Here is a 24,240-nt window from a genome sequence, read left to right as displayed (position 1 = left end):
ACAGTCACTCAGCCCAAATTTCTGGGTCAAAGGATACAAGCTGTTTTAAGGCTCTTGCTCCATATTGTTTGATAACTTTATGAGAAGTTGCATCATTCAAATTCTTGGTATCAGATAAAGACACTTTGCCAATGGCCAAGGCACTACAGGAAGAGGACAAGACCCCAGGTCGCAGGACACAAGGTCCCCAAGGCACATCAGTATGTGAGGGCTTCTTCAAACATGTTCTGAGAAGCTTTTGCATCATTCCTGGGCCTCTAGGCCATTCAAGGCTGGAAAAGGCTTTAGAGGATTGAGGAGGAATTAGGAGATTTCCTTTTGTGGTTGTTGTTTTGTTTTGTTTTGCCAGTACTAGTGTCTAAACTCAGGGCTTCCCTTTCTTCCTTAACTTCTTAGCTCAAGGCAGACACTCTACTACTTGAGCCATCCCTCTACTTCTAGCATTTTGCTAGTTACTTGGCGGTTAAGAGTCTCACGGACTTTTCCACCCATGTTGGCTTCAAACCCAGTTCTCAGTTCTCAGCTTCCTGAGTAGCTAGGATTACAAGCGTGAACCACTGACACCTGGCTGGAGATTTTCTTTGGAGAGAGCATTGCCTCATTATGAATCATGCCACTTCCTTCTACTCCAGCTGTGGGTGTTGTCCTCATGAGAACATGGGAAGAAGTGATACTGGACTTCCCCTTTCCAGTCAACCAGACCCCACGTCACATGAGGGGATACCCTAGCCTGTGGGAAGAAGTGATACTGGACTTCCCCTTTCCAGTCAACCAGACCCCACATCACCTGAGGGGATATCCTAGCCTGCAAGCAAGGGTGGGAAGCAGCAGGTTGTAGTGAGGTAGGCCATGCCCAACATGCTGTTGGATTGCCTGTGTGGCTGTAGCCACCTGGTGCCCATCTCAGGCCCTCCTTAGAGGAACATAGACCTGAGGCAACAACTTGTTGGTAAATGGGCAGCATATTCCTTGGGACTGAGGAAGGGTTTCAGGGATGAGAGCCATGAAAGAAGGTCCCAAACACACACACGTGTGTGTGTGTGTGTGTGTGTGTGTGTGTGTGTGTGTGTGTGTGTGTATACCATCGTGGGGCTTGGACTTGGGGCCTGAAAACTGTCCCTGATCTTCTTTCTGCTTGAGGCTAGCACTCTAGCACTAGAGCCACAGCTCCACTTCCAGCTCTTTTGGTAGTTTAGTGGAGATAAGAGTCTCACAGACTTTCTTGCCTAGACTAGCTTTGAACCATGGGCCTCAGATCTTAGTCTCCTCAATAGCTAGGATTACAGGTATGGGCCACCAGTGCCCAGCAGTAAAGGGCATTTTTAAGAACTCACAGAACTTGCCTTGGAGGAATGCTCTTCACCCACTTGGCAGATCTGCCAAGCTGCACACCAGGGCCAGTAAGAACAGAATGGTCACAAAATAAAAACAGCCAAGTGCCAGTGGCTCAAACCTATCATCTTAACTACTCAGGAAGCTGAGATCTGAGAATCACAGTTCAAATGTAGGAAAAGCATGGCCTGCTCCATGACTCTCTTAGTTCAGGTTTTGTAAGAGGTTGCAGGGAAGTTACTGAAATCTGCTTCATGGTACAGTCTCATGACCATCATAAGTGACTGTCCTCACTTGAGGGGGGTGTCTGTCCTGTTGAGGCTTTGCTAGTCCTTTCCTTGGGTGTATAGTTTCAGTCCCTTGTCACGAAGATCTTATAGATCACATATTTTACAGCCCTGTCCTTCCTGGAACCTAAAGTTACTATAGAAGGGCAACTTCTTAGCAACAGATGCCATTTGCAAAATGGAGGAATACTAAAGTTTTCTCCAGGTTTTCTGTGTGTATGTTCCGGTACCAGAACTTGAACTTGGGCCCTCAGACTCTCACCTGGCTTTTCAGGGAAGCCAAAGCAGAAGGGACAGGGACATCCACAAGATGAAACTTGGGGTTTAAGGGGCCAAAGAAGTGGTCATTCTGTTCCAGAGCAGCAATTGTAGGCAGGCTAGTTTGGTCGAAGAGCCAAGACTATTTCCTATGAGCTGTCACTTCAAGGCAGAGACCTATAGGCAGAAACACCACTGTGGGCTGGTCAGGATGTGGGCCTAACTCCTCCAGCCCCAGTACCTGCTGACTGGAGCTGAGAAGATAAAAGGACACGGCAGTCATAGCCACTGTCAAATCCTCTAGGTGCTGACATCAGCCTGACCTGTGGCTGGAGCTGGCCAAAACATGAAGTGGATTCTGTGGTTGAGTCTAACCCTCTTCCTGACACTGCAGGCAGCCCAAGGTAAGACCCTCAACCCTTCCTGACAGTGGGACAGGGGCATGTAGACAAGGGATGAGTAAATAAAGAGCAGCATCGAAGGTACTCATCTACTTCCAGCTAGAGTCTGAACAAGTTGTCCCATGGCTGCTCTGCAAAGAGTCCATTCCCTGCCTTCCAGGACCTGCCTCTGTCTCTCCTACAGAAACCTCTTGAACACCTGAACTCTTGCTTCTTTCTTCCCACTCTTCTTCCCCTTTGATGGTACTAGGGATTAAACAGGCAAGCTCTCTACCACTTGAGTCACTGTTAAGTTTGTTTTTTTACATATGGTCTCATGCTTTTGCCCAAGATAAAAGTATTCTAGCTACCGGGGAGGCAGAAGTTAGAGAATAATCCTACAGGCACCCAGTCTTGTCTTTCTTTTAAAAACTGGTATTATAGCTGGTTGGCAATGGCTCACGCCTATAACCCCAGCTACTCAGCAGGCTGAGATCTGAGGATTGCAATTCAAAGCCAGCCTGGGCAGGAATGCCCATGAGACTATTATCTCCAACTAACAGTGGTAGAGTACTAATCTTTAGTGAAAAACTAAGGGACAGTGTCTTGGCCCTGAATTCAAGACCCAGTATGGACACACAAAAAATTAATATTATACTTTGAACTATGAAAACAATATAACACATTCACAAAAGTTTGTTGAGACCAGGGGCAGAGCTCAAGTGGTAGAGAACTTGCCAAATAGGTGCAAGACCTGGCTTCAAATATAGTTTATTGATCTAGGTACTGGTAGCTCATGCCTGTAATCCTAGCTACTCAGGAGGCTGAGATCTGAGGAAAGCCAGCCCAGGCAAGAAAGTCCATGAGACTCTTATCTCCAACTACTCAGAAAAATCCCAAAGTGGCACTGCGGCTCAAGTGGTAGAGTTCTAGCCTTAAGAAGCTCAGGGACAGCTCCCAAGCCGAGATTTCAAGACCTAAGGTTGGGCGTGGGGGGTATTGAGTGGTAAGATATATACAGTATTTTTTTTTGCCAGTCCTGGGGCTTGAACTCAGGGCCTGAGCACTGTCCCTGGCTTCTTTTTGCTCAGGACTAGCACTCTACCACTTGAGCCACAGCACCACTTCTGGCTTTTTTCTATATATGTGGTGCTGAGGAATGGAACCCACGGATTCATGTATGTGAGGCAAGCATTCTACCTCTAGGCCATATTCCCAGCCCCTATACCATATCTTTAATGTACTATTATACTAATTACATTATATCCACTTAAAATATAACTACCATTCAGCTCAATATGTAAAAAATTCCAAAAATGTATCACTTTGCAGTCAATACATACAAAGTAACCACCATGCTGACCTCTATTACAAATTAGTTTTACCAATATAAATGCATTGATGTTCTTGTTTGTTTGTTTTTCATACTGGGATTTGAACTCAGGGGCTCACACTTGCTTGGCTTGCTGGCTGGCCAGCTGGCACTTTAACACTTGAACCACTGAAATTCTTTTTTTTTTAATTTAATTTATGAAATTCTTATTGAAGGCAGTTTATAACATGTAATAATGATATGTTGTAAATTTAAATTACTTTACTTGGTCATCAGATGTAAATAGTATTTCCAGTATCACTTGGATATAGAATGATCTTTATTTTAATGTTTCTATTTTCATGGAAAAGGGACCCAGAAGTGAAATTTCTGAATGAAAGCATGTGACTGTTTAATGGTTCTTTGTACATTTTGGCAAATTACTATCTCAAGACATCATATTAACTCACCCTCCACCAACAATACATGTGAATGTCCTTTTCATTGTATCTTCATCAGAATTGGTGGCCATGATTTGTGTGTGTGTGCGCACACGCACATACTAGTACTTAGATGCTGTCTCTCTGTGTGCGCACACGCGTACTAGTACTTAGATGCTGTCTCTCAGCATTTTTGCTCAAGACTAATGTTTTATAGCATTTGATTCCTAGCACCACTTCCATAGTCTTATGGACTTTCCTGCCTGGCCTGGCTTTGAATTATGATCCTCAGACCTAGGATTACAGGTGTGGGCCACCAACACCTAGTAGAACTGACCTTTTATTTTTTTGGTGATGGTAGTGGGGGCCTCACAGGTTTACACTCTCACTTGGCTTTTTCACTCAATGCTGAGCTTCTACCACTTAATCACACTTCTACTTCCATATTTTTAATTTTTTTTCTGGTGGCAGCTGTTAACTCCAGGCTAACTATTAGACTTTATGACTGCTAGTAGAAGTAACTATTGTTTTCATAAGGACCTCATATTGCCTCTGAGGGACAGATTAAGGGATAAGGACTCACAGGTGTAGAACTACATGGTTAGAAGCCCCATAGAAGCCAAGGAGTGACCAAACACCATGGATCAGAGCAGATGTGAGACTCTCACTGCGTCTTTGGGAAAGTTATAAATTCCTTTGAGCTTCTATGATAGAGGTCACTATGTAACCCAGGCTGGCCTTGAACTGGAAGTTCTCCTGCCTCAACTCCCAAATGCTGAGATTACAGGCACATGTCATCATGTCTGGCTCTTTTGAGTTTCTGTTTCTACACTTGCATAGAATAGTTTTCCCCGTCAGGTTTTGGGTATATCTAGTTAATATGCTAGAGCAGAGCCTCCTGGCTGTGTCCTATGCCCCCTCTTAGGATCTAGGGTCCTCCCTCTGCTATTCTCTAAGCCAATGAAGACTGTGGGAAAGAGCTTTGTAAACTGCAAAGAGCTGCATGCACAGAGAAGGCTTGAAATGGCTCCTTGCCCTGCTGACATACCTCTATGTCTAAAGTGCTAGCATTTCAGTCACTCCTCTGTGGCCAGATATTACTTATGTAAAAGAGAGCTGGGAGTGCAAAGTGTACCACACTAACTCCAGACTCTGCTCCAAAAGCCAGTAGCTAGTTAAGCTACTTGGGAAACCAGAGCATGATGAAATTGCAAGCCCTGCCAGGAGCCAGTGGCTCAAGCCTGTAATCCTAGCTTCCCAGGAGGCTGAGATCTGAGGACTCAGCTCAAAGGCAGCTCAGGCAGAAAAGTCTGTGAAACTCTTATCTCCAATTAACCACCAAAAAGAGCAATAATGTTGCTGTGCCTCAAGTGGTAGAGCACTAGCTAGCCTTGAGCAAAAAAGCTCAGGGACAGCACCCAGGCTTGGATTTCAAGCCTCATGACAGAAAAAAAAAAAAGAGGGGAGGGGGCAGGCTCTGAGTCCAAGCCCAGAATTGGCAAAAAAAAAAAAAAAGAAGAAGAAGAAGGAAGGAAGGAAGGAAGGAGGGAGGAGGGATGAAGGAGGGAGGGGGAAGAAGGGAGGGAGGGAAGGAGAGAGGGGAAGAGGGGAAAAGAAGGGGAAGGGAGGGAAGGAAAGAGAAGGAAAAGGAAGGGGAAGGAAAGGAGAAGGGAGAAGGGAGAAGGGAGAAGGGAGGGAGGGAGGGAGGGATGAAGGGAAGGAGGGAGGGAGGGAGGAAGGGAGGGAGGGAGATCACCAGTGTCGTCTGTGACTGATAGTTGGCTTAGCCAGGATGACCTTTCTCTATTCTTTCTGTAGGCACTTTGCACATTAGGAAGCCCCTACTGGCCACAAAATATGGAAAGCTCCATGGAAAGCGGATGCATGTAGGGAGGACACCCATCCATGTCTTCCTTGGAATCCCCTTTGCCAAACCTCCCGTGGGTGCCCGCAGGTTTGCTCCTCCTGAGCCCTTGGAGCCCTGGAAAGGAATCCGGAGAGCTACTACCTACCCTCCTGCGTAAGAGCCACAGGGCAATCAGCTGGGAAGTGGGCAGACTTGAAGAGGTGGGTGGGCTGGCACTTGCCTCTTGGCAATGCTTTGAACAACTCATTGACAACATACTGTATGACCATAGGCAGGCAGGCCTGGGTCCCCTCCTGGGCCTCAGTTTCCAAACATGTATAGTGAAGCTGATTGGGCCACATAGTATTTAGAGTACTGTTCTTGGTTCTCATGGGAGAGGGCTAGGGCAAGGGGGAAGTGAAGTGATTACTGGTTGTGCCCAGGACCTGCAGGGGGTGGGGGGAGCTTAATTTTCTAAATGTGCTCCCACACAACACATCCCCTTAATAATATGTGGCATTGCCAGCACTTCCCTGAGGAGGGAGCTCCAACATAGATAAAGAAGGCACAGGCTTAGTTTCTGTTTTGGAGTCCCCATATCTTCCCATCCCAGCTAGCCAGGCTCAAGCTTGAGACATACAGCAAGCCTGAGACTGTCCTTTGAAGCACTGGACTTAGCACTTTATCCAGAACAAATGTATTTCCTGTTCATTCAGATCACTGAGTAATGTACTTTCCAGGACATTGTTATTTTAATTAATAGCTTTTCTTTCTTTTTCTTTTTTTTTTTTTGCCAGTCCTGGGGCTTGGACTCAGGGCCTGAGCACTGTCCCCTGGCTTCTTTTTGCTCAAGGCTAGCACTCTACCACTTGAGCCATAGTACCACTTCTGGCTTTTTCTTATTTTTGGTACTGGAGATCGAACCCGGGATGTTGCACTTGCTAGGCAAGCACTTTGCCACTGAGCTACATCCCAGCCCAGTCCTGGCTTTTTCTATAAATGTGGTGCTGAAGAATCAAACCCAGGACTTCATGTATGTGAGCTGAGCACTCTACCACTAGGCCATATTCCCAGCCCTTAAGTAATACATATTGTGAAAGCCTGTGAATCAGCTGGTATTAAAAAGAATCCACTGGGTATGGAATTATTAAGAACTCTATTATTAAACATAACCAAACGTCAGGGATATAGCTCAGTGGTAGAGCATGTGCCTAACAAGTGTTGAGTCCTAGGTTCAATTCCTAGTACTGCCAGGAAAAAAAAGAACATGATTTACTCTTACTAGAATAGCAGGATATTAACTCTTTAGAATAATGGCTATCACTGAGCAAACCCTAGGTATTCTGAATATCCTATAACTATTATTTGGAGCCCCTGGCACCCAGTGATAGAACATAGGATGGCCATGAAGATTGGGATTTATAGGTTAGGGTTTCCACTTTATACAAGTCCAGTGGCAACACCAATCAGTCATAAGCTATCAGACATAGGCTGCTTGGAACAAAGACAGTAAGGTGTAAGAATTTGTGGGTTGATTAGAACAGCCTATGGGGTGATACCTAAAGGGGAACAGAAAGAGAAGGAGGCTGTTTCAGAAATGATGGCTTCAATCAGTGTAGCTACAGAGAAGGCAGGAAGAATCCATCCCATTCCATGTTGATTTCAAAGGTCAAGCTGAGATTTACTGGCGAGTTGGATATGAGCCATAATCAAAGAAGAAGACTCATTGGTAATGACTACTCTTGAACCAGATAAGTCAAAAACAAATAAACAAAATAAAATAAAATAGGGATATCATTTCCCAAGACAGAAAACTAGGACAAGAACAGGTTTGGGCAAGAGTTTATTTGGCTGCTGGATGTAATAGCAAACACTTATGATCTCAGCATTTAGGCGGCCAGTTCAAGGCCAGTCTGCCATTGTCTCAAAGAATTTTTTTAAAAAGAAGGAAGAGAGAATGAGAGAAAGAGAAGAAGAAATTTAAAGAGAGAGAGAGAAACTGGGTGCACACACCTGTAATCCTAGCTACTCAGGAGGCTGAGGTCTGACAATCAATTCAAAGCCAACCTGGATAGGAAAGTTACTGAGGTACTTATGTCCGATTAACTACCAAAAAAGCTGGGAGTGGAGCTGTCATTCAGGTGGTAGAGTGCTAGCTTTGAGTGGAAAAAAGCCAAACGACAGCACTCAAACCCTGAGTTCAAGTCCTAATACTGGCACAAAAAAAAGGGGATAGAGACAGAGACAGAGAGAGACAGAGACAGAGACAGAAAGAGAGAACACCAAGGGTTAAGGCCTGTGTACTCTCATGATTACTTAGAAGAAAGAACTACCAAGGGGATAGGAAGAAACCTAGAGAAGCAATGCCATCTGAGAAGAGAGAGGCAAAGCACTGTCAACACATCGAGGACTGCCAGGACAAATAAAACAACAGGGATTTAGCAAGATGGAGGTCACAGTTGACCATGCCAAGAGTAACTAGGGTAGTAGGATGGGGACAGAAGCCTGGGCTGTGGATACACCCAGTTCTTGCCTATAAGAGCCCTAACTTTCCTGGTGAGGGGCCAGTGTGGTTAACTAGATGCCACTCTAACACCTACATTAGCTATTGCCAAGAAGTCAAACAAGGAACCTGGGGGCATTGCCCAGGGCATGCCAAGCATGTCCAAGGCTCTGGATTTGAGCATGGAAGTGGGTGATCGACAAGGCATCAAACAAATACCAAAGGCAATCTATAGTGGTAGAGAAATCAACCTGCTGGTGACCTTGGACAGACTTGGCAGGATAGACTGAAAACCATTGAGAACATTAATCTTGGTGAAAGAAAGCTAGGACAGTTGTTGGAGAAGTTGAATGACAGAGGATAGGTTTGGATAAGGTAGATTTAAGTGTGATGGGGACTGTGGAAGGGGGCAGGTGATCCTCTGGTGCTCCCAGAAACATCAGCCTGGAACAACAAAAAGAAGAGAAACCGTTTAAAAGAATTTCCTGCATATAATCAAATGAGCTTATCCCCTGACCTTAGAAAAGTATCCATCCTAGGGGCTGGACCAGCCAGAATTTTAAAAATGAGGTAACCAGAATGTCCAAATCAGGGAATACCCCTAAAGATGATATGGTACTGGATATTGGGTTGGGTGTCCAATAACCCCAACCAGCACTATAGTCAATTAGACAGAGCTTTGGGGAGGAGTGACCAGTGAGGTTGCGGGGGGGGGGGGGGGCTGCCCAGCAGAGAAGAAACCACTTGAGTTGGTCCTAGCTAGGAGGAGTTTGCTGGGCAGGGCAAATAGCTTGGAGGTGGGAGGCAAGTAGTCATATGCAAGTCCATGGGCAATGGAAGGAAATGGCATGTTCTACAGCTGTTGAGGAGACTTAAGAGAGATAGGAGGATGTTCAGGGCACCAAGGTTGTAACATTTCCAGGATTGAAAGTCTCCAATAGGAGCAGAGAATCTTCCCAGACTTTAGCAAAGGTCTGACCAGAAGCGAGGCACAGAGCAGAGGGATGGATACTGGGGAGGCCTGGCCACCTGCCTCCCTCTCCTGGACTCCCGAAACACACTCATCATGCACAGAGACCGACTGGATTTTGTTTGGGGTTCTACCCTCTGAGGACCCTGTGTTGAAACTATTCTCTCTGCCTCCACCACCATTGCTGAGCTGAGTTCAAATTCGCACGGTGCCCGCAGGTGCCCGCAGGAGATAACGGGACAGATAGTCTCCATGTACCTGAACTCGAGGAAACACTACCATTGGCTGCGCTTCAGTGAGGATTGCCTGTACCTGAATGTGTATGCGCCAGTGCACAAACCGGGGGACCCTCTGCTGCCTGTGAGTATTTGGTCTTCCATGGGGTCGTGGAGCCCCACTCTTGACACCCCACGGTCCCACTCAGGACTCATCAGCCTTCCCTCACCCAGGTGATGGTCTGGTTCCCAGGAGGCGCCTTCCTCATGGGCGCTGCTTCCACCTACGAGGGCTCACAGCTGGCTGCCCGGGAGAAAGTGGTAGTAGTGTTTCTGCAGAACAGACTTGGTATCCTGGGCTTCCTAAGGTAGGCGTGGCCGGACGATCAGGGGTGGGGCATCCTCTGGATACCTAGCTCCTGGTGGAGGGGGCAGGGACTGGTGGAAGGGACCAGGTGAGACCTGTGGGCCTGCATACTTTGGGAAAAGTGTGTCAGGGGCAGGGCCTGATACTTAGAAACTGATACACCAGACTGTCTCAGTGGGGTGAGACCAACTATATGTAATGAGTATAGTTCCAAAACTGGGTTTCATAGTCGAGTGCAGGAGGCCTGTAATCCTAACTACTTAGGAGGCTGAGATTTGAGAATCATGGTTCAAAGCCAGCCTGGCAGGAAAGTTGGTGAGACCTTTATCTCCAATAACCTACCAGAAAGCCAGAAGTGAAGCTGTAGTTCAAGTGGTAGAGCACCAGCCTTGAGCAAAATGGCTAAGGTGCTGAGTTTGAGACCCAATACCAGCACACATGCACACAACACAAAGAACTGGGTCTCAGAGGGACAAAGTATGGTGGATCAGGAGGCCCTCTGCATCCTGACTGTTGAAATTTGGGACCCTGATTATGAATCCTGTGTGCCTAGCACCGGCGACAGCCATGCCCGAGGGAACTGGGCAATGCTGGACCAGATAGCAGCATTGCAGTGGGTACAACAGAACATCAAGGCCTTTGGTGGAGATCCGGACAAAGTGACTCTGTTTGGCCAGTCGGCAGGAGCCATGTGTGTCTCAGCACTGGTGAGTACCATGCCAGGATGGACCAGCACAGATACAGGCCTGCATGTTTCCCACAACTGAATTCTCAGCTGCACTAGCCTATGTGCAAATCCATATCCCTATCCACATACTTTAGCCCCAAACAAGGGTACCTACCACTCCCGACAAGGGCACTGCTCTTTACAGCCAAAGATGCTGGGTCCAGGGATAGTGCTGACAACAAAACTAAGCTCCAAGGAAGTCAAGGCTGGAGCTTGAGATACTCCATGAATTCTTGGTGGGTGCTTGCCTTTCCACCATCCCCAGAGCTTTGTCCCCTGAAAGAATGCACCATTTGTCCTCTGAGAAAGGCTGGGGCTATAAAATATACCTGAGAGTCAAGGCCAGCTTTTGAGAGACCCAGCTTTAGTCCTGACTGTCTTGAGGGACTATTGTGTCTGGAGTGTGGGACAGGACAAGAGTAGGTACCTCTTTTCTGCTAAGGGCCATTTGGCCTGTGGTGTCTTCTGGTATTGATATTTATGCTGCTATGCGGCAGGGGGAGGGGGGACTCCTAGATTATTGAATTTCTAGTCCTACCTATGGTTGCTTTGGCAGGACCAGACCACATGATTTCATAAGCCCTATAATAAACCTGAGAGCCAGATAATGCTCACCCCTAAAAGCTACCCTAGAAGGACACATGACTGGGAAAGTGAGCAGGGACCACATCTTACATGGGCCTTGGAGGCCCTCATAATACCCAAACATCTGAGTACTCCCTATGTCAGGAATCTTCTAAGCACCTTATTCTTTCATTTGATTACCCCAACAAGAAAAAACACTTTCCCCATCGTACAGATGAAGAAATTGAGGCCTACAAAAACTGAAGCAACTAGGGAGGAATGAGGAATGATCAAGGTGCATTGTATTCATAAACAACTTCATTGAATGGCAACTCCTTTGTGCAACTATTTCATTTGAAGGAAAAAAAAGCAACTTTATTCTGTGTGCACTGGAGAACAAGAACAGATTTTAAGCAAGGAAGTGATTCCAGCAGATGTGCATCTAGCTCAGTCTGTTTCATGGATGGGACTAAAAGAAAAAAAAACTGTGAACAGACTCAGACCAACTGAGGGGATGGTTAGGCTAGAGTAGATTATGGAGGCTGGTTCTAAATCAAAAACTGGAAGGATGGAGAGTAGAGGGTGATTGCAGGATAATACATGAGGCTAAATGGACAGGACTGAGGTATCAGAGTGGGCAGACAAAGTAGAGAAGGTCCCTAGAACTTGTGGGGGTGGGGAATATGATGCAAAAACTTAAAAGATCAGCTGGAGTAGGTTTGGGACACATAAATTCTAAGATTTGAAGAAACCAGATAGCAAATCCAGGATATGGCTGTTCCCCAAACATGAGCAATGGAGAGAGGCTAAGAATGGGGAGACTACCATGGGGCTGGGAATGCGGCTTAGTGGTAGAGTGCTTGCCTAGCATGCACAAAGCCCTGGGTTTGATTCCTCAGCACCACATAAACAGAAAAAGCAGGAAGTGGCACTGTGGCTCAAGTGGTAGAGTGCTAGCCTTGAGGGGAAAAAAAAAGAATGTCAATACCAGGATTGTAGGAATCATGGGACTTTCCCCAACCATGAAGCAGAAGATTTCTTCCCTCTAACAGCAGATCCCCTTCCATAATCCCAGGTAATCCCAGGCTTCCTCTGGGAGCCCTATGGCCTACTGCAGGAGGATGCTGACTTTAAGTCCTGGACCCCAGCCCAACACTTCTGCTTCCTACCAGCTGGTCATCTTTCTTCCTTGAGTCCTCTCAGGCTGCTAAGCAATGGCCAGAACTGGCACACCAAATATCCAAGAGGCCTTATTTGTGTATCTCATGAGGGCCTTCCTCCTACCCCTACAGATGATGTCACCTCTAGCCCAGGGTCTGTTCCACCAGGCCATTTCCCAGAGTGGTACAGCACTAATCAACGTCTTCATCACTCGAGATCCATTGAAGGTGGCCAAGGTAGGTATCCCTCCTCCCCCAGGCCTTATTTAGCAAGAGGGGGCAGGATGAGAGCAACCCTGGGTATCCTTTCTTTCTGCAGAAGGTTGCACACATCGCTGGCTGCGACCATAACAGCACAAGGATCATGGTAGAGTGTCTGAGAGCTGTACCAGAGGGCAAGATGAGGCATGTGTCCAGAAGAATGGTATGTAAAACATTCTAGTTGCTTGACCTGGCTGCCTGCTGGCTGAAGCTTTCCTTAGCTACTTTCCGCAGGGAACCTATGTCAGGAGCACATTGTGGAGATTTCCTCTGATCTTCTTCTCTCCCCAACAGAATTTCTTTAATGTGAACTCTCAGAAAGACCCACAAGAGGTAAGCCACATTCTGCAATTTCAGTTTGTTGTTCTTTTCTGCTAGTACTAGGGCTTGAACTCAGGGCCTAGGTGCTGTTCTTTAGCTCTACCACTTGAGCCACAGCTTCACTTAGGCTTTTTTTTTTCTTATTTATTGTCAAAGTGATGTACAGAGAGGTTACAGTTTCATACATTAGGCCTTGGGTACATTTCTTGTACTGTTTGTTACCTCCTCCCTCATTCTCCCCTCTCCCTCCCCCACACTTAGACTTTTTGGTGGTTAACTGGAGATAACAGTCTCACAAACGTTCCTGCCCAGCCTGGCTTCAGGCTGCAATCCTCAAATCTCAACTTCCTGAGTTGCTAGAATTATAGGCATGAGCCACTAGCATCTGGCTCAGTTTTGTTGTTGTTTGCCAGTCCTGGGGCTTGAACTCAGGGCCTCAGCACTGTCCCTGGCTTCTTTTTGCTCAAGGCTAGCACTCTACCTCTTGAGCCACAGCACCACTTCCGGCTTTTACTGTTTATGTGTTGCTGAGGAATCAAACTCAGGGCTTCATGCATGCTAGGCAAGCACTCTACCGCTAAGCCACATTCCCAGCCCTGCCAATTATTTTTTCCAGAGTCTAGGCTAATGCAGCCACCAAATGAGGACCTGTTGAGCCAAACATTCAAGGTGAAGGGGACTTTGGGAGGACATGTGGAATAACTGACTGAAAATGCCCTTGGCCCTGCAGATTATATGGTTTCCGAGCCCAGTGGTGGATGGTGTGGTGCTTCCAGATGACCCTGCAGCACTCCTGGCCTTAGGGAAGATTTCACCTATGCCTTACCTTCTAGGTGTAAACAACCAGGAGTTTGAATGGGTCTTGCCTTATGTAAGTGACAGGGAAGGGTAACTACCATAAGGGGGTAGCCTAGAGTTTCTATTGGGCAGTACTGAGTACCTGTCAGATCACTGTAGACCCTCAGAGGATGTATAAGTGCTTGAGAATCCCCTGTGTTCTCTGTTCAGGGACAGCTAGCTAGGAATGGTTGAGGAGGACAAGGAGTTTATGGCTCTTGGGGGATTGAGGGTTCCAAATCCACAAGTCATATTTTAAATGAGTTATAATGTCTATCCCTAAACCTCCAGGTAACTACATATCTTGGGGCCCTTTTCACTCCAGGGAGAATGTCCCTGCTCAGGATGAACCTTCCCCGCCCCCACTACCCCCATCCTCCCCTGCCAGTCCATTCTTCTCCTCTGGACCAGATGACAGTGATGGATAGGGAACAGAGGGGAAGGGAAGGGTCACAGGCCTTTCCTGCACCATGAACTATACCTGAGAAGTCTCCATTTATATGGGGAAAACTACAGGCCTACCCACACTTAGGATCTTGTCTTTGAGCAGTTAATCAAGTTCCCACTACAAAAGCATATAATGAGAAGAGATGCTCTCATCAAAGTGTTGGAGAAGAGCAGCACCATGTTGGTGAGTGGCCCCGCTGGCTAGGATGCTCAGTTGAATAGGACTGACCTCTTACCCTTTTTACTAATCTGTCTTTGCAAGAGCTAAAGACAGTGTCTTTCTTGGAGGGCCCCAAAGGGGTTTGGTATGGGGTTGGGTGGTTGATGGGCAAGGTCTCCAAGCCATCCTTGGACTCATGGAAGATAGTTCTCATGAAGCAAAAACAAGGGTAAGAGTCAGTAAAAACAGGAGCTGGTGGCTTGGGCCTGGAATACTAGCTACTCAGGAAGTTGAGATCTGAGGATTGCGGTTCAAAGCCAGCCCAGGCAAGAAAAGTCTGTGAGACTCTTATCTCCAATTACCAACCAGAAAACAGGAAGCAGAGCTATGGCTCAAAGTGGTAGAGCACTGGCCTTGAACGAAAAAGCTCAGAAACAGTGCCCAATCCCCACAATCAACAACAACAACAAAAAAAAAAGCAAAACAAAACAAAAAAACAGAGACCTTTCGGGGAAGCTCTCCTTTTCCAAAACTCCTGGTGGGTGGGAGGGCTGAAGCTGAGTCCAAGGCACTGCTTGCCCACATCTGGCCCAGCTGGCATGAGAGACCTCTGGCTCTGACTCTGGCTCTGACCTGTTGGCCTAGGATATCACTAAGGAGCAGATTCCACTCGTGATGGATGAGTACCTGAGTGACATATCTAAAGAAGACTGGAAGATGATAAGAAAGCATGTGATAGACCTAGCTGGAGATGCCACCTTCATGGACTCCACAGTGAGAACTGCCCGCTACCACCGGGGTATGAGGGACCCCTCCCCCCAAGAATGTCCGCATGGGTCCTCTTCATTCTCTTGCTATACTGCTTGCCTACTGGGCTGCTTTCCAGTAGGGCTCCCTAATCATTCCTCAAATGTCTCTACACTTCTGGGCTGGTGCAGAATTCCAAAATACAACAGAGGAGGTAGTGAAAGCCCAGAGTAGTGATTCATGCCTGTAATCCCAGCACTTTGGAGGTTGAGGCACAAGACCAAAAATGCTAAGGGACAGCATCTGGGTCCTGAGTTCAAGCCCCAGTACTAGCATAAAAACCAAAGCAAAAAAGAAAAGTTTAGAAGAGAGGAGAGGAAAGCTTGCATTTCTTACCATAATTCTGCAAATTAGGTATTTCCACTCTGAACAAGTATCTGCAGCTCAGAGTGGTTGAGTGACTTACCTGGGGTCACATAGCTAATGTGTGATAAAGGAGACAGACAGAATTCAAATCAGTGCCCTTGATTCTGAAACTGAAGCTCTTTCTTTGACTGGATGCAGGTGGGTGGAATGGGTAGAGGATGGGAAGCACAGACCGGGCTTTACCTGCATTCTTCCTCCATCTCCCTACTCACAGATGCTGGCTTCCCTGTTTACCTGTATGAGTTTGAGCGCAAAGCTCCCTCAAGAGTAATTGTCAAACCTCTTCAGGATGGAGCAGACCATGCAGATGAAATCTACTTCATCTTTGGAGGTCCCTTCTCCAAAGGTACTAATGTATTATCTGACACTCCCTGCTTGTGGTCCACCTCCCCACTTGTGTGAACAGAACTCTCTCAACCTCCAGTCCCTCCCCCTACTTTGGTGTCCACAGGGAGTCCATGAGCCAGTCCCTAATTCTAAAATGCATTTGTATGTGAGAGCTGGCCCTGGAGCTTGAACTCAAGGCCTGCACGCTGTCTCCGAGCTTTCTTGTTCATGGTTAGCACTCAACTACTTGAGCCATAGCTCCACTTTCAGCTTTTGGGAGATATGAATCTCACAGACTTCCTGCCTAGGCTGACTTCAAACAACAATCCTCAGATTTCAGCCTCCTGGGTAGCTAGGATTACAGGTGTGAGCCACTGGCACTGGGCTGAGATGTACTCTTAAATGGAAGTATTCCGTCCAGTTGAAGGTCAGCATCTCTTCTCTGTCCTAAATGTCATATCCTGTTCTGTCATCAGGAGGAGCTACAAGTGAAGAGAAGGCTTTCAGCCTCCAGGTGATGAAATACTGGGCCAATTTTGCCCGCACAGGGTGAGTCTGGCCCCCTGACACATCTAAGTAGAGCAAGACCTGAAGGATGGCTACTTTGGGTATTTGCCCCTGGTGTCCCATGAAAGCTGCACTGTTAGCTTGGCCAGAGTGCCTTTTCTAGCCAGTCATGAGATCCTAAGTGTCTCTGGAATGTGTTCCTCTCTGTCCCATAATCCACACTCTTTATTCACTCTAGTATTCAACAGTCACTTACTGATGCTCCCTTCTGTGCCATGCCTTAGTACTGGGAACTGACATTTAAAGATGTCAGTGATGTGTGCCCCATCCTTCCCCAGCTCATCATATGAAAATTAAATGTTAACACTCCCCCTAAAAAAAACAACCAAACATCAGGCAGTATGAGAACACTGGGTCATAGATGACACTAAGAAAGTGTCTGCCCTCTGCTGGGTAGTATAGGTGGCTTCTGGTAAAGGTAACAACTGAATTGAGCTTTGGCTACCTGTGACTATTTCCCTTCCCCCACCTTCTCTTCTCCATCCCCCGTGATACTGGAGGGATCTTTCTGAAATACCATCTGACCAAATCACTCCCATGCTTACAAAAGCAACCTTTGTGGCTCCTGGAACCTCCAAACAAAGTTCTAGCCTCAGCCTGGCATAACTGGCATAAAAGGCCCCTTCAGAATTGTTACATTGTCCATAGGGAAAGAAGTCAAACTATCCCATTTCCATATGGCATGATCTTATACCTAAAGGATCCAAAAGACTCCATCCCCAAACCTGTGGAGCTGATCAATAACTTTGGCAAAGTAGCAGGACACAAATTAGCCTCACAAAAATCAATAGCCTTTCTGTATACCAACAATGCACAAGCAAAGAGGGGAACCAGAAAAACAACTCGATTTGCAATAGACTCAGAAAAAAATAAAATATCTGGGAATAAACCTAACTAAAAAGTAAAAGATCTTTATGGCAAAAACTATAAAAACTTGAAGAAAGAAATCAAAGACAACATAAGGAAATGGAAAGACCTTCCATGGTTCATAGATAGATAGAATTAAATTTGTGAAAATGTCCATACTGCCAAAATAGACATACAAATTTAATGCACTCCCCATCAAAATTCCAATGATGTGGTTTACTGAGATAGAGACATCAATAAAAAAAATTCAGGGGGCTGGGGATATGGCCTAGTGGCAAGAGTGCCTGCTTCATATACATGAGGCCCTGGGTTCGATTCCCCAGTACCACATATACAGAAAATGGCCAGAAGTGGCGCTGTGGCTCAAGTGGCAGAGTGCTAGCCTTGAGCAAAAAGAAGCCAGGGACAGTGCTCAGGCCCTGAGTCCAAGCCCCAGGACTGGCCAAAAAAAAAAAAAAAAAAATCATAAGTAACAACAAAAGACCCCAAAGAAATTCTAGGGGGAAAAAGCAATGCAGGTAGTATCACAATCTCAGACCTCAAGCTCTACTACAGAGCTATAAGAACAAAAACAGCTTAGTATTGACCCAAAATTAGACCTGAAAATCACCAGAACAGACTAGAAGACCCAAAAATAAAACCATATATTTTTACAGCTATCTGATAATTGATGAGAGCTAAAGACATACAGTGGAAAAAAAGATAGCCTCTTCAATAATTGGTGGTGGAAAAACAGGTTATCCATATGTCGAAAATTAAAATGGATCTACTCTCTTCCATCTTCCCATTCTCTTCACACATACCCTGTTTTTACCTAACCCCGTACTCATGTTTCTTCATTGAACATTTTGGCTGGGTGCCATGGCTCAGTTCTATAATCCTAGCTACTTAGCAGGCTGAGATCTGAGAATCAAGGTTCAAAGCTAGGTTGGGCATAAAAGTCTGAGACTCTTAACTCCAAATAACCACCAAAAATCTGGAAGTGGAGATGTACTCGAGTGGTAGAATGCTAGCCTTGAGTAAAAAAAGCTAAGGGAGAGTGCCCTGGCCCTGAGTCCAAGCTCCAGTACTAGCACCAAAACAAAAACAGAAACAAAATATTGCATATGCTATTCCCTTTTCTTGGAATCCTCTCCTCCTCCCCTCTTACCCCCACCCTAGCCTTCAACACCACTTTCTTATCCCTCCCTCCCTCCCTCTCTTCCTTCCTTCCTTCCTTCCTTCCTTCTCTCCTTTCCCCACTATGTAAACCAGGCTGGCCTGGAACTCATGATTCTCCTGCCTCAGCCTCATTAGCACTGGGTTACAGATATATGCTACCACGCCTGGCTTTCCTACCATTTCTTAAAGATCTGCCTAAATATTTCCACAATGCCATCTTGGATCCCAACCTCCAAGGTAGAAACAAATGAGGGAAGGGTAAGAGTAAGAGGTGGTATGGGAGGGTTGTAAAATGAATTCTCCCTCTTTGACCTTCTTCGGAGCAGGAACCCTAATGATGGAAAGCTACCCTACTGGCCCCTCTTTGATGAGGATGAAAAGTATCTGCAGCTGGATTTCACTATGAAAGTTGGTGTGAAGCTCAAAGAGAAGGAAATTACCTTCTGGGAGAAGATGCACCTTCATCCTGAAAGGCACAGGAACATTTCTGAAAGTGGCAAAGTAGGAGGAAGCTGAAAAGCTTGTCCCACCCTTCAGGCCTCAGGGAGACGGATCATAGACACATCTGGAGATAAGAGTCCTGCCTATCCACTCAAGAACCTGCAGAACCTCTCTCTTGCCTCTATGCCATAGCTGGAATCTGTTGAGACCTTGCACTAGCCTTTCATCCTGACATTCCATAATATCCACAGATCTCTGTCCATATTAGATTAGGCTAAACCCTTCCATTACCATGTAGATGAACCCTTTTCCCAGCCTCTGGACAGCTTTTATCCTCTCCCAAGTCTTCCTACCTTTCAAGGTCTATTTACAGCCCCCTTTTATGGGAAGTCTACTTAGATCCATCCTGTTCTCTACAATCCATCCTGTTCAATCTCATGCCTGTTCTCACTGGCCTTGAAGCTCTGAGAAAGAGCAAAGCTCTGATAGTTTCAGATCTTCTCCCCCACCCACATTCATTTTCCCTGAAACCAAGGATGGTCTTCAATAAAGACATGGTGATTGAACCCACAATTTCTCTAATGGTTTGGATGAAGTGGATGGTGTCTCAATTGCCCATGGGAGAATGGAGTGCTGCTGCTTGCTCCTACCTAAACTGTGCTTTGCTGGGCCACAGTCAAGGGCAGTTATAGCAAAGTTGCCTGGACTGCAAAACACTTGTTTCTTCATTGTCTCCAATGCAGTCCCTTACCTCCAACATGATGACAACCACATGCCACATTCACTGTCCATCCATTTAGGCCTTAGTCCTGCATCCTCATTCTCTGGACTGGCCGGCAACCCCACCTGGGCACCTCCTAGCCTGTCCATTTGTTGTTTGTTGTTTGTTGTTTGGCTTTTCTCTTTCTTTTTCTTCCTTCACTATTCCAGGAAATTTAGATGGGTGCCAGTGGTTCACTCAGGAGGCTGAGATCTGAGAACTGTGGTTTGAAGCCAGCCTAGGCATGAAAGTCCATGACACTTTTATCTCCAATTAACCACAAAAAATCAGAAGTGAAGCTGTGGGTCAGTGGTAGAGCACCACCCTTAAGTGAATAAGCTGAGGGACAGCACACAGGCCCTGAGTTCAAGCCCTAGAATCAGTGTGCATACATGCGCGTGGGTGCACACACTCACATACATAGACAGTACAAGCAAACATTGATTCTCATAGCTCTGTCATGTGAACATACTATCCCCACTTCACAATTAAGGACATTAAGGCCTTGCCTAAGTTCACAAGCTAGTAGTAGCAAAGCAAGAATCTGATCCAAGACAATCATACTCTATTTCCATCCAGATCTAGAATACTCTTTGAGGAAGGGTGGCTCCCAGAGATTGTATGTGGCAGTTTCACTCCCAAGGGACACACAGCTAGCAGACTGTCTCCACCCAACCACTCTAGCCAGGGGACAAAGACAACCAAATGGCTATATATATATTCTACTTATAGTAGAAATCTGAGTGAGGGGGTTGGGACTCAACCCCCTGGAAGGCAATCCTGGTGTAATCTGTGTGGGAAATGAGATCTAGCTGGACCTGATTTACCCCAGTGCCTGCATGAGACTACAGGGCTCACTTTGAGGTCTTCCTTCCTCCCAGAACTTCCTCTAGGGGTTCATCTCTCCTACTATGGTTTGAATTTGACTTGTTTCTTTGAAACTTATACTGGGGTTTAGATTCCATTGTGAGGTAGTAAGTGTGCAGAAATTTAATCTGTATATGCTGTTTAGAGGGAGAAGTTTTTGGTAATTAGAATTATATAAATTCATTATGGTATAGCTCCTTACAACTGAATAAGGAGAAAGGGCTAGGTATATGGTTCAAGTGGTATAAGCCCCTGTCTAGCAAATGCCAATCCCTGAATTCAAACCCCAGTACTAAAGTAAAAAAAAAAAAAAAAAAAGAGGAAAAGTAAACAGACATTATCACCTGTGCTCCCTGTCTTTTTCTGTTTGGCAGTACTGGAGTTTGAACTCAGGGTTTTGGTTGGTTCAAAAATGAAATGCTAGGCATCAGTAGCTCACACCTGTAATCCTCACTACTAAGTAGACTGAGATCTGAGGATTTTGGTTTAAAGCCAGGGCAGGAAAATCCATGAGACTCTTATCTCTAATCAAGAACCAAAAAGCTGGAAGTGAAACTGTGGCTCAAGTGAGAGTGCCAGCCTTGAACAAACTAAGGGATAGCACAAGGAAGGCCCTGAATACAAGCCCCAAACCACACACACACACACACACACACACACACACACACACACCCCTGTTAAATGGGCTTAGGGTTAAGAGGGAGCCCAGTCCCTCATCCTGGGGTTTCCTCTGAGTAGATTTCTGTTTCCTGACCCACTCTACCCTTGGCTATAAATTCCTACTGTATTGGTAAGTAGCTAGTAAGAAGTTGATCCTGCTCTCTCTCCCACTACAAAGCTCCATTGCCATCTTCTCTCTGCTTATTTCAACGGTTTTGAATAAAGTCCATCTTCCTGACCTTTAACACCTATGCATAATCTTTTCTTTAACACCCCTCCTAGGGCTGTCTCCAGTTGTCTTTCGGGCTGTGGTAGACAAGAGAACCATAGGCTATTGGGGGAAACCTTCGGGCCTTCCCTAGGGTTCCAGCATGAAGAACTCTAGAACCCCTGGATAGAGGGGAGCCTAATTCCCGGTCCCTGCTCCATTCTCTTCCCCCTCACCCCACTTAGGAAGGGGTCACCCCTCTAGCTCCTCCCAAGGCTGCACAGCTGGATGAGGGGGTGGGGAAGCTCCCCACGGCGTCTACTTGTCTTCCCGCTCCCACTCACGTCCCACGACGACCACCCACGGAGCGGTTCTCAGAAATGGTTGGAGCTTGGTGATGACCCCGAAACTTCACTTCGGGAGCTTCTTCCACCCCCTCTGTGTACCTCGGCCTTCCTGCCACCCCCCCCCCCGCCCCACGCAGAGACCACGCAGGCGCACAGGTGCAGCGTTCCGCACTGCGCGTCCATGCGCGACAGGCTCCCCCACCGCCCACCGGGGGCCGAGCCTGGTTCCGGGCTGCGGAAGCGGCTCGCCTTCTTTCCCTTATCCCCACCCCCCCCCGACACACACACACACACACACACACACACACACACACACACACCTCCCCGATCTCCCTCCCCCCCGACCCCACCCCTACCTACCCCCCTCCCTCCGTGTAGCAATTACCAGCCAAGGCGGCTGGGAAAGGGCCAATTAGTGCGGGAGACGCTGCCCCTCCGCCGGGCCCCGCTGACCGCAGCCCCGCAGCGCGGCGGCCGCCGTCTCCGCCGGCCCGCCGGCCCCCCGCCGCCCGCCGCCCGCCGCAGCCCCCCCTGCCTGGTCGACTGCGTCGGCTGCCGGGGAGCCCCGGGGGACGCGCCGTCCGGCCTCCAGCCAACTGCAGTGATGGATCCCGCCGCTTGGCTCCGGGCCAGAGCCCAGGCGGACGCGAGGGCGCCGGGAGCTCAAACTCGCCGCCGCCGCCGCCGCTGGGAGTGGGGAGGAGTAGGGGGGACTGTGGGGGAGTGGGCTGCCCCGCGCCCCGACGCCAGAACCCCCGACCGCCTGCGCCCCGGCGCCGGTCAGCAACCGCCCCGCGGCAGTAGACGCGATGGAGCCGGGTGGCCCCCGTCGCAGTCGCTGGCCGGCGACAAAGACACTCCAATTTGCCTTCTCCGGGGTAGTCACGGTAGAACCAAGCTTTGAAAACCCAGTGGGACAAATTGGTGCCTCCGTTGCAGGAAAGTGAGCAGAGAGCACAGGACCAGACACCCTCTCCCCCCCCCCAAACACCCTCCCGCCTCCCCGCCCCCCCCCAAAGTAATCCACGGACCTCCTGGGGTCCTTGCCCTGTGCGCTCCGATTCACCAGTATCTCTGGACCTCTGGAGATCCAAGAGGGACATACAGGATGCTGGGCTGTAGTTCTGCGAGTTTGGGTTGAGATCCCAACCTGACAAAAGCCTCCACGTCCAGGGAGGCATCTGGTCAGAAAGAGGCTGGAAGTAGGAGCCTGGGACAGAATCAGAATCCCCACCTCCACCCCCCTTTCCCCAAACGACCCTTTTCCCCTGAAGCTGGATATACGAGGACCCTTCAGTGGGAAGGCTTATGCCCAAAATATGCTATAAAAGGAGCTGAAAGTTTGAGAAAAAGCCGTGGAAGACAGTTCAATAGAAGGACCACAGCTGGGGTTGGCCAAAGACAGCCTGCTATACAAAGCTTCTGTCTTCCCCTCCTCACCATCTGTGTCACTGGGGGCTGAGTTTGAGGTGTTAAGGGCCCTGACCAGTCCTAGGTATGCAATGGAAACTGTTTTTGCAGAAAAGCACTGACTCCTTACCTGAGCACACGAATGAACTAAAAGCAGGAGAAATGCTTGGCATCTCAGTTTGTTTTGTATCTGTGTTTCCTCTGAGCCATTCTCCTTGTGGTGGACCCAGAGCTGGTGTGCCAGGCCCAAGCTGGGGGAGCACAGACCCTCCCCTGGGGCACTGAGGAAGGACAACAGGGCCATTCCTAGGCAGCTTTACCTTCCATAATCCTAGAAGAGATAAAGTGAGAAGACTGTGGGAGGGTGGCAGAGGACCGGATAGCAAGTCCTTCCTGGAATAAACAAGCAAGTTTGTGAGGCAGATGGCCAGTATTTGAGGACAGAGAAGTGGAGAGGGGAGGTAGGAGTTGTTTTCCCAAGATGCTTTGGGCTGAGGCCAGCTCTGACCTCCTTCCTCAAGCCCCACTCAAAGGATGGCCCTGGGGCACCCTGCCCAGAGCTCTCCCAACCATTCCAGTCAGGGAACTAACATGACCCTCTTGGCTTAGGGACTCAGCCCCTATCCAGTGGGCTGAGGGTGGAGATAGACAAGGCCAGGTGCTGTTGAGGAAGTCTCTTCATCTCCACCCCATAGAAAGCTAGCCAAGGGCTGGGGATATAGCCTAGTGGCAAGAGTGCCTGCCTCAGATACACAAGGCGCTAGGTTCGATTCCCCAGCACCACATATACAGAAAACAGCCAGAAGGCGCTGTGGCTCAAGTGGCAGAGTGCTAGCCTTGAGCGGGAAGAAGCCAGGGACAGTGCTCAGGCCCTGAGTCCAAGGCCCAGGACTGGCCAAAAAAAAAAAAAAAAGAAAGCTAGCCAAGATAGGCCACTGGCCCTCTGAAATAACATTGTAACTCCACAGCCAGGAGAATATGGTTTTGAATTGATTTGTCTGAAGAACTCAGAGGCTGCTATAATCCCATAATCCCAGCTACTTGGAAGGCAAAGGTAGAAAAACC

General features: G+C 47.7%; 1 protein-coding gene across 1 annotated transcript; it reads left to right on the top strand.

The window, feature by feature from the left end:
* Positions 1 to 2,208: 2,208 nt before the first annotated feature.
* Positions 2,209 to 19,376, top strand: Ces4a (carboxylesterase 4A). The gene is made up of 14 exons (XM_048355406.1): positions 2,209 to 2,281; positions 5,828 to 6,029; positions 9,547 to 9,688; positions 9,778 to 9,911; positions 10,464 to 10,617; positions 12,494 to 12,598; positions 12,681 to 12,785; positions 12,917 to 12,955; positions 13,674 to 13,814; positions 14,331 to 14,411; positions 15,033 to 15,186; positions 15,775 to 15,906; positions 16,364 to 16,436; positions 18,809 to 19,376. The coding sequence occupies exons 1-14, from the start codon at positions 2,224 to 2,226 to the stop codon at positions 18,996 to 18,998; spliced, it is 1,710 nt and encodes a 569-aa protein (XP_048211363.1). The 5' UTR covers positions 2,209 to 2,223; the 3' UTR covers positions 18,999 to 19,376.
* Positions 19,377 to 24,240: the final 4,864 nt, after the last annotated feature.

Source organism: Perognathus longimembris, chromosome 10, assembly GCF_023159225.1.
Source record: "Perognathus longimembris pacificus isolate PPM17 chromosome 10, ASM2315922v1, whole genome shotgun sequence".
Lineage (NCBI taxonomy): Eukaryota > Metazoa > Chordata > Mammalia > Rodentia > Heteromyidae > Perognathus > Perognathus longimembris.
The sequence above is the reverse complement of the archived record's forward strand: the minus strand, read 5'-3'. Positions and strand labels throughout refer to the sequence as shown.

What these genes read in the sequence shown, in the direction of transcription:
- Ces4a (XM_048355406.1), top strand. Translation starts at nt 2,224, where the DNA reads ATGAAGTGGATTCTGTGGTTGAGTCTAACCCTCTTCCTGACACTGCAG. An exon ending in CGGGGGACCCTCTGCTGCCT is followed by an intron (nt 9,689 to 9,777) that starts GTGAGTATTTGG and finishes TCCCTCACCCAG; the next exon opens with GTGATGGTCTGGTTCCCAGG. An exon ending in GCCAATTTTGCCCGCACAGG is followed by an intron (nt 16,437 to 18,808) that starts GTGAGTCTGGCC and finishes TCTTCGGAGCAG; the next exon opens with GAACCCTAATGATGGAAAGC.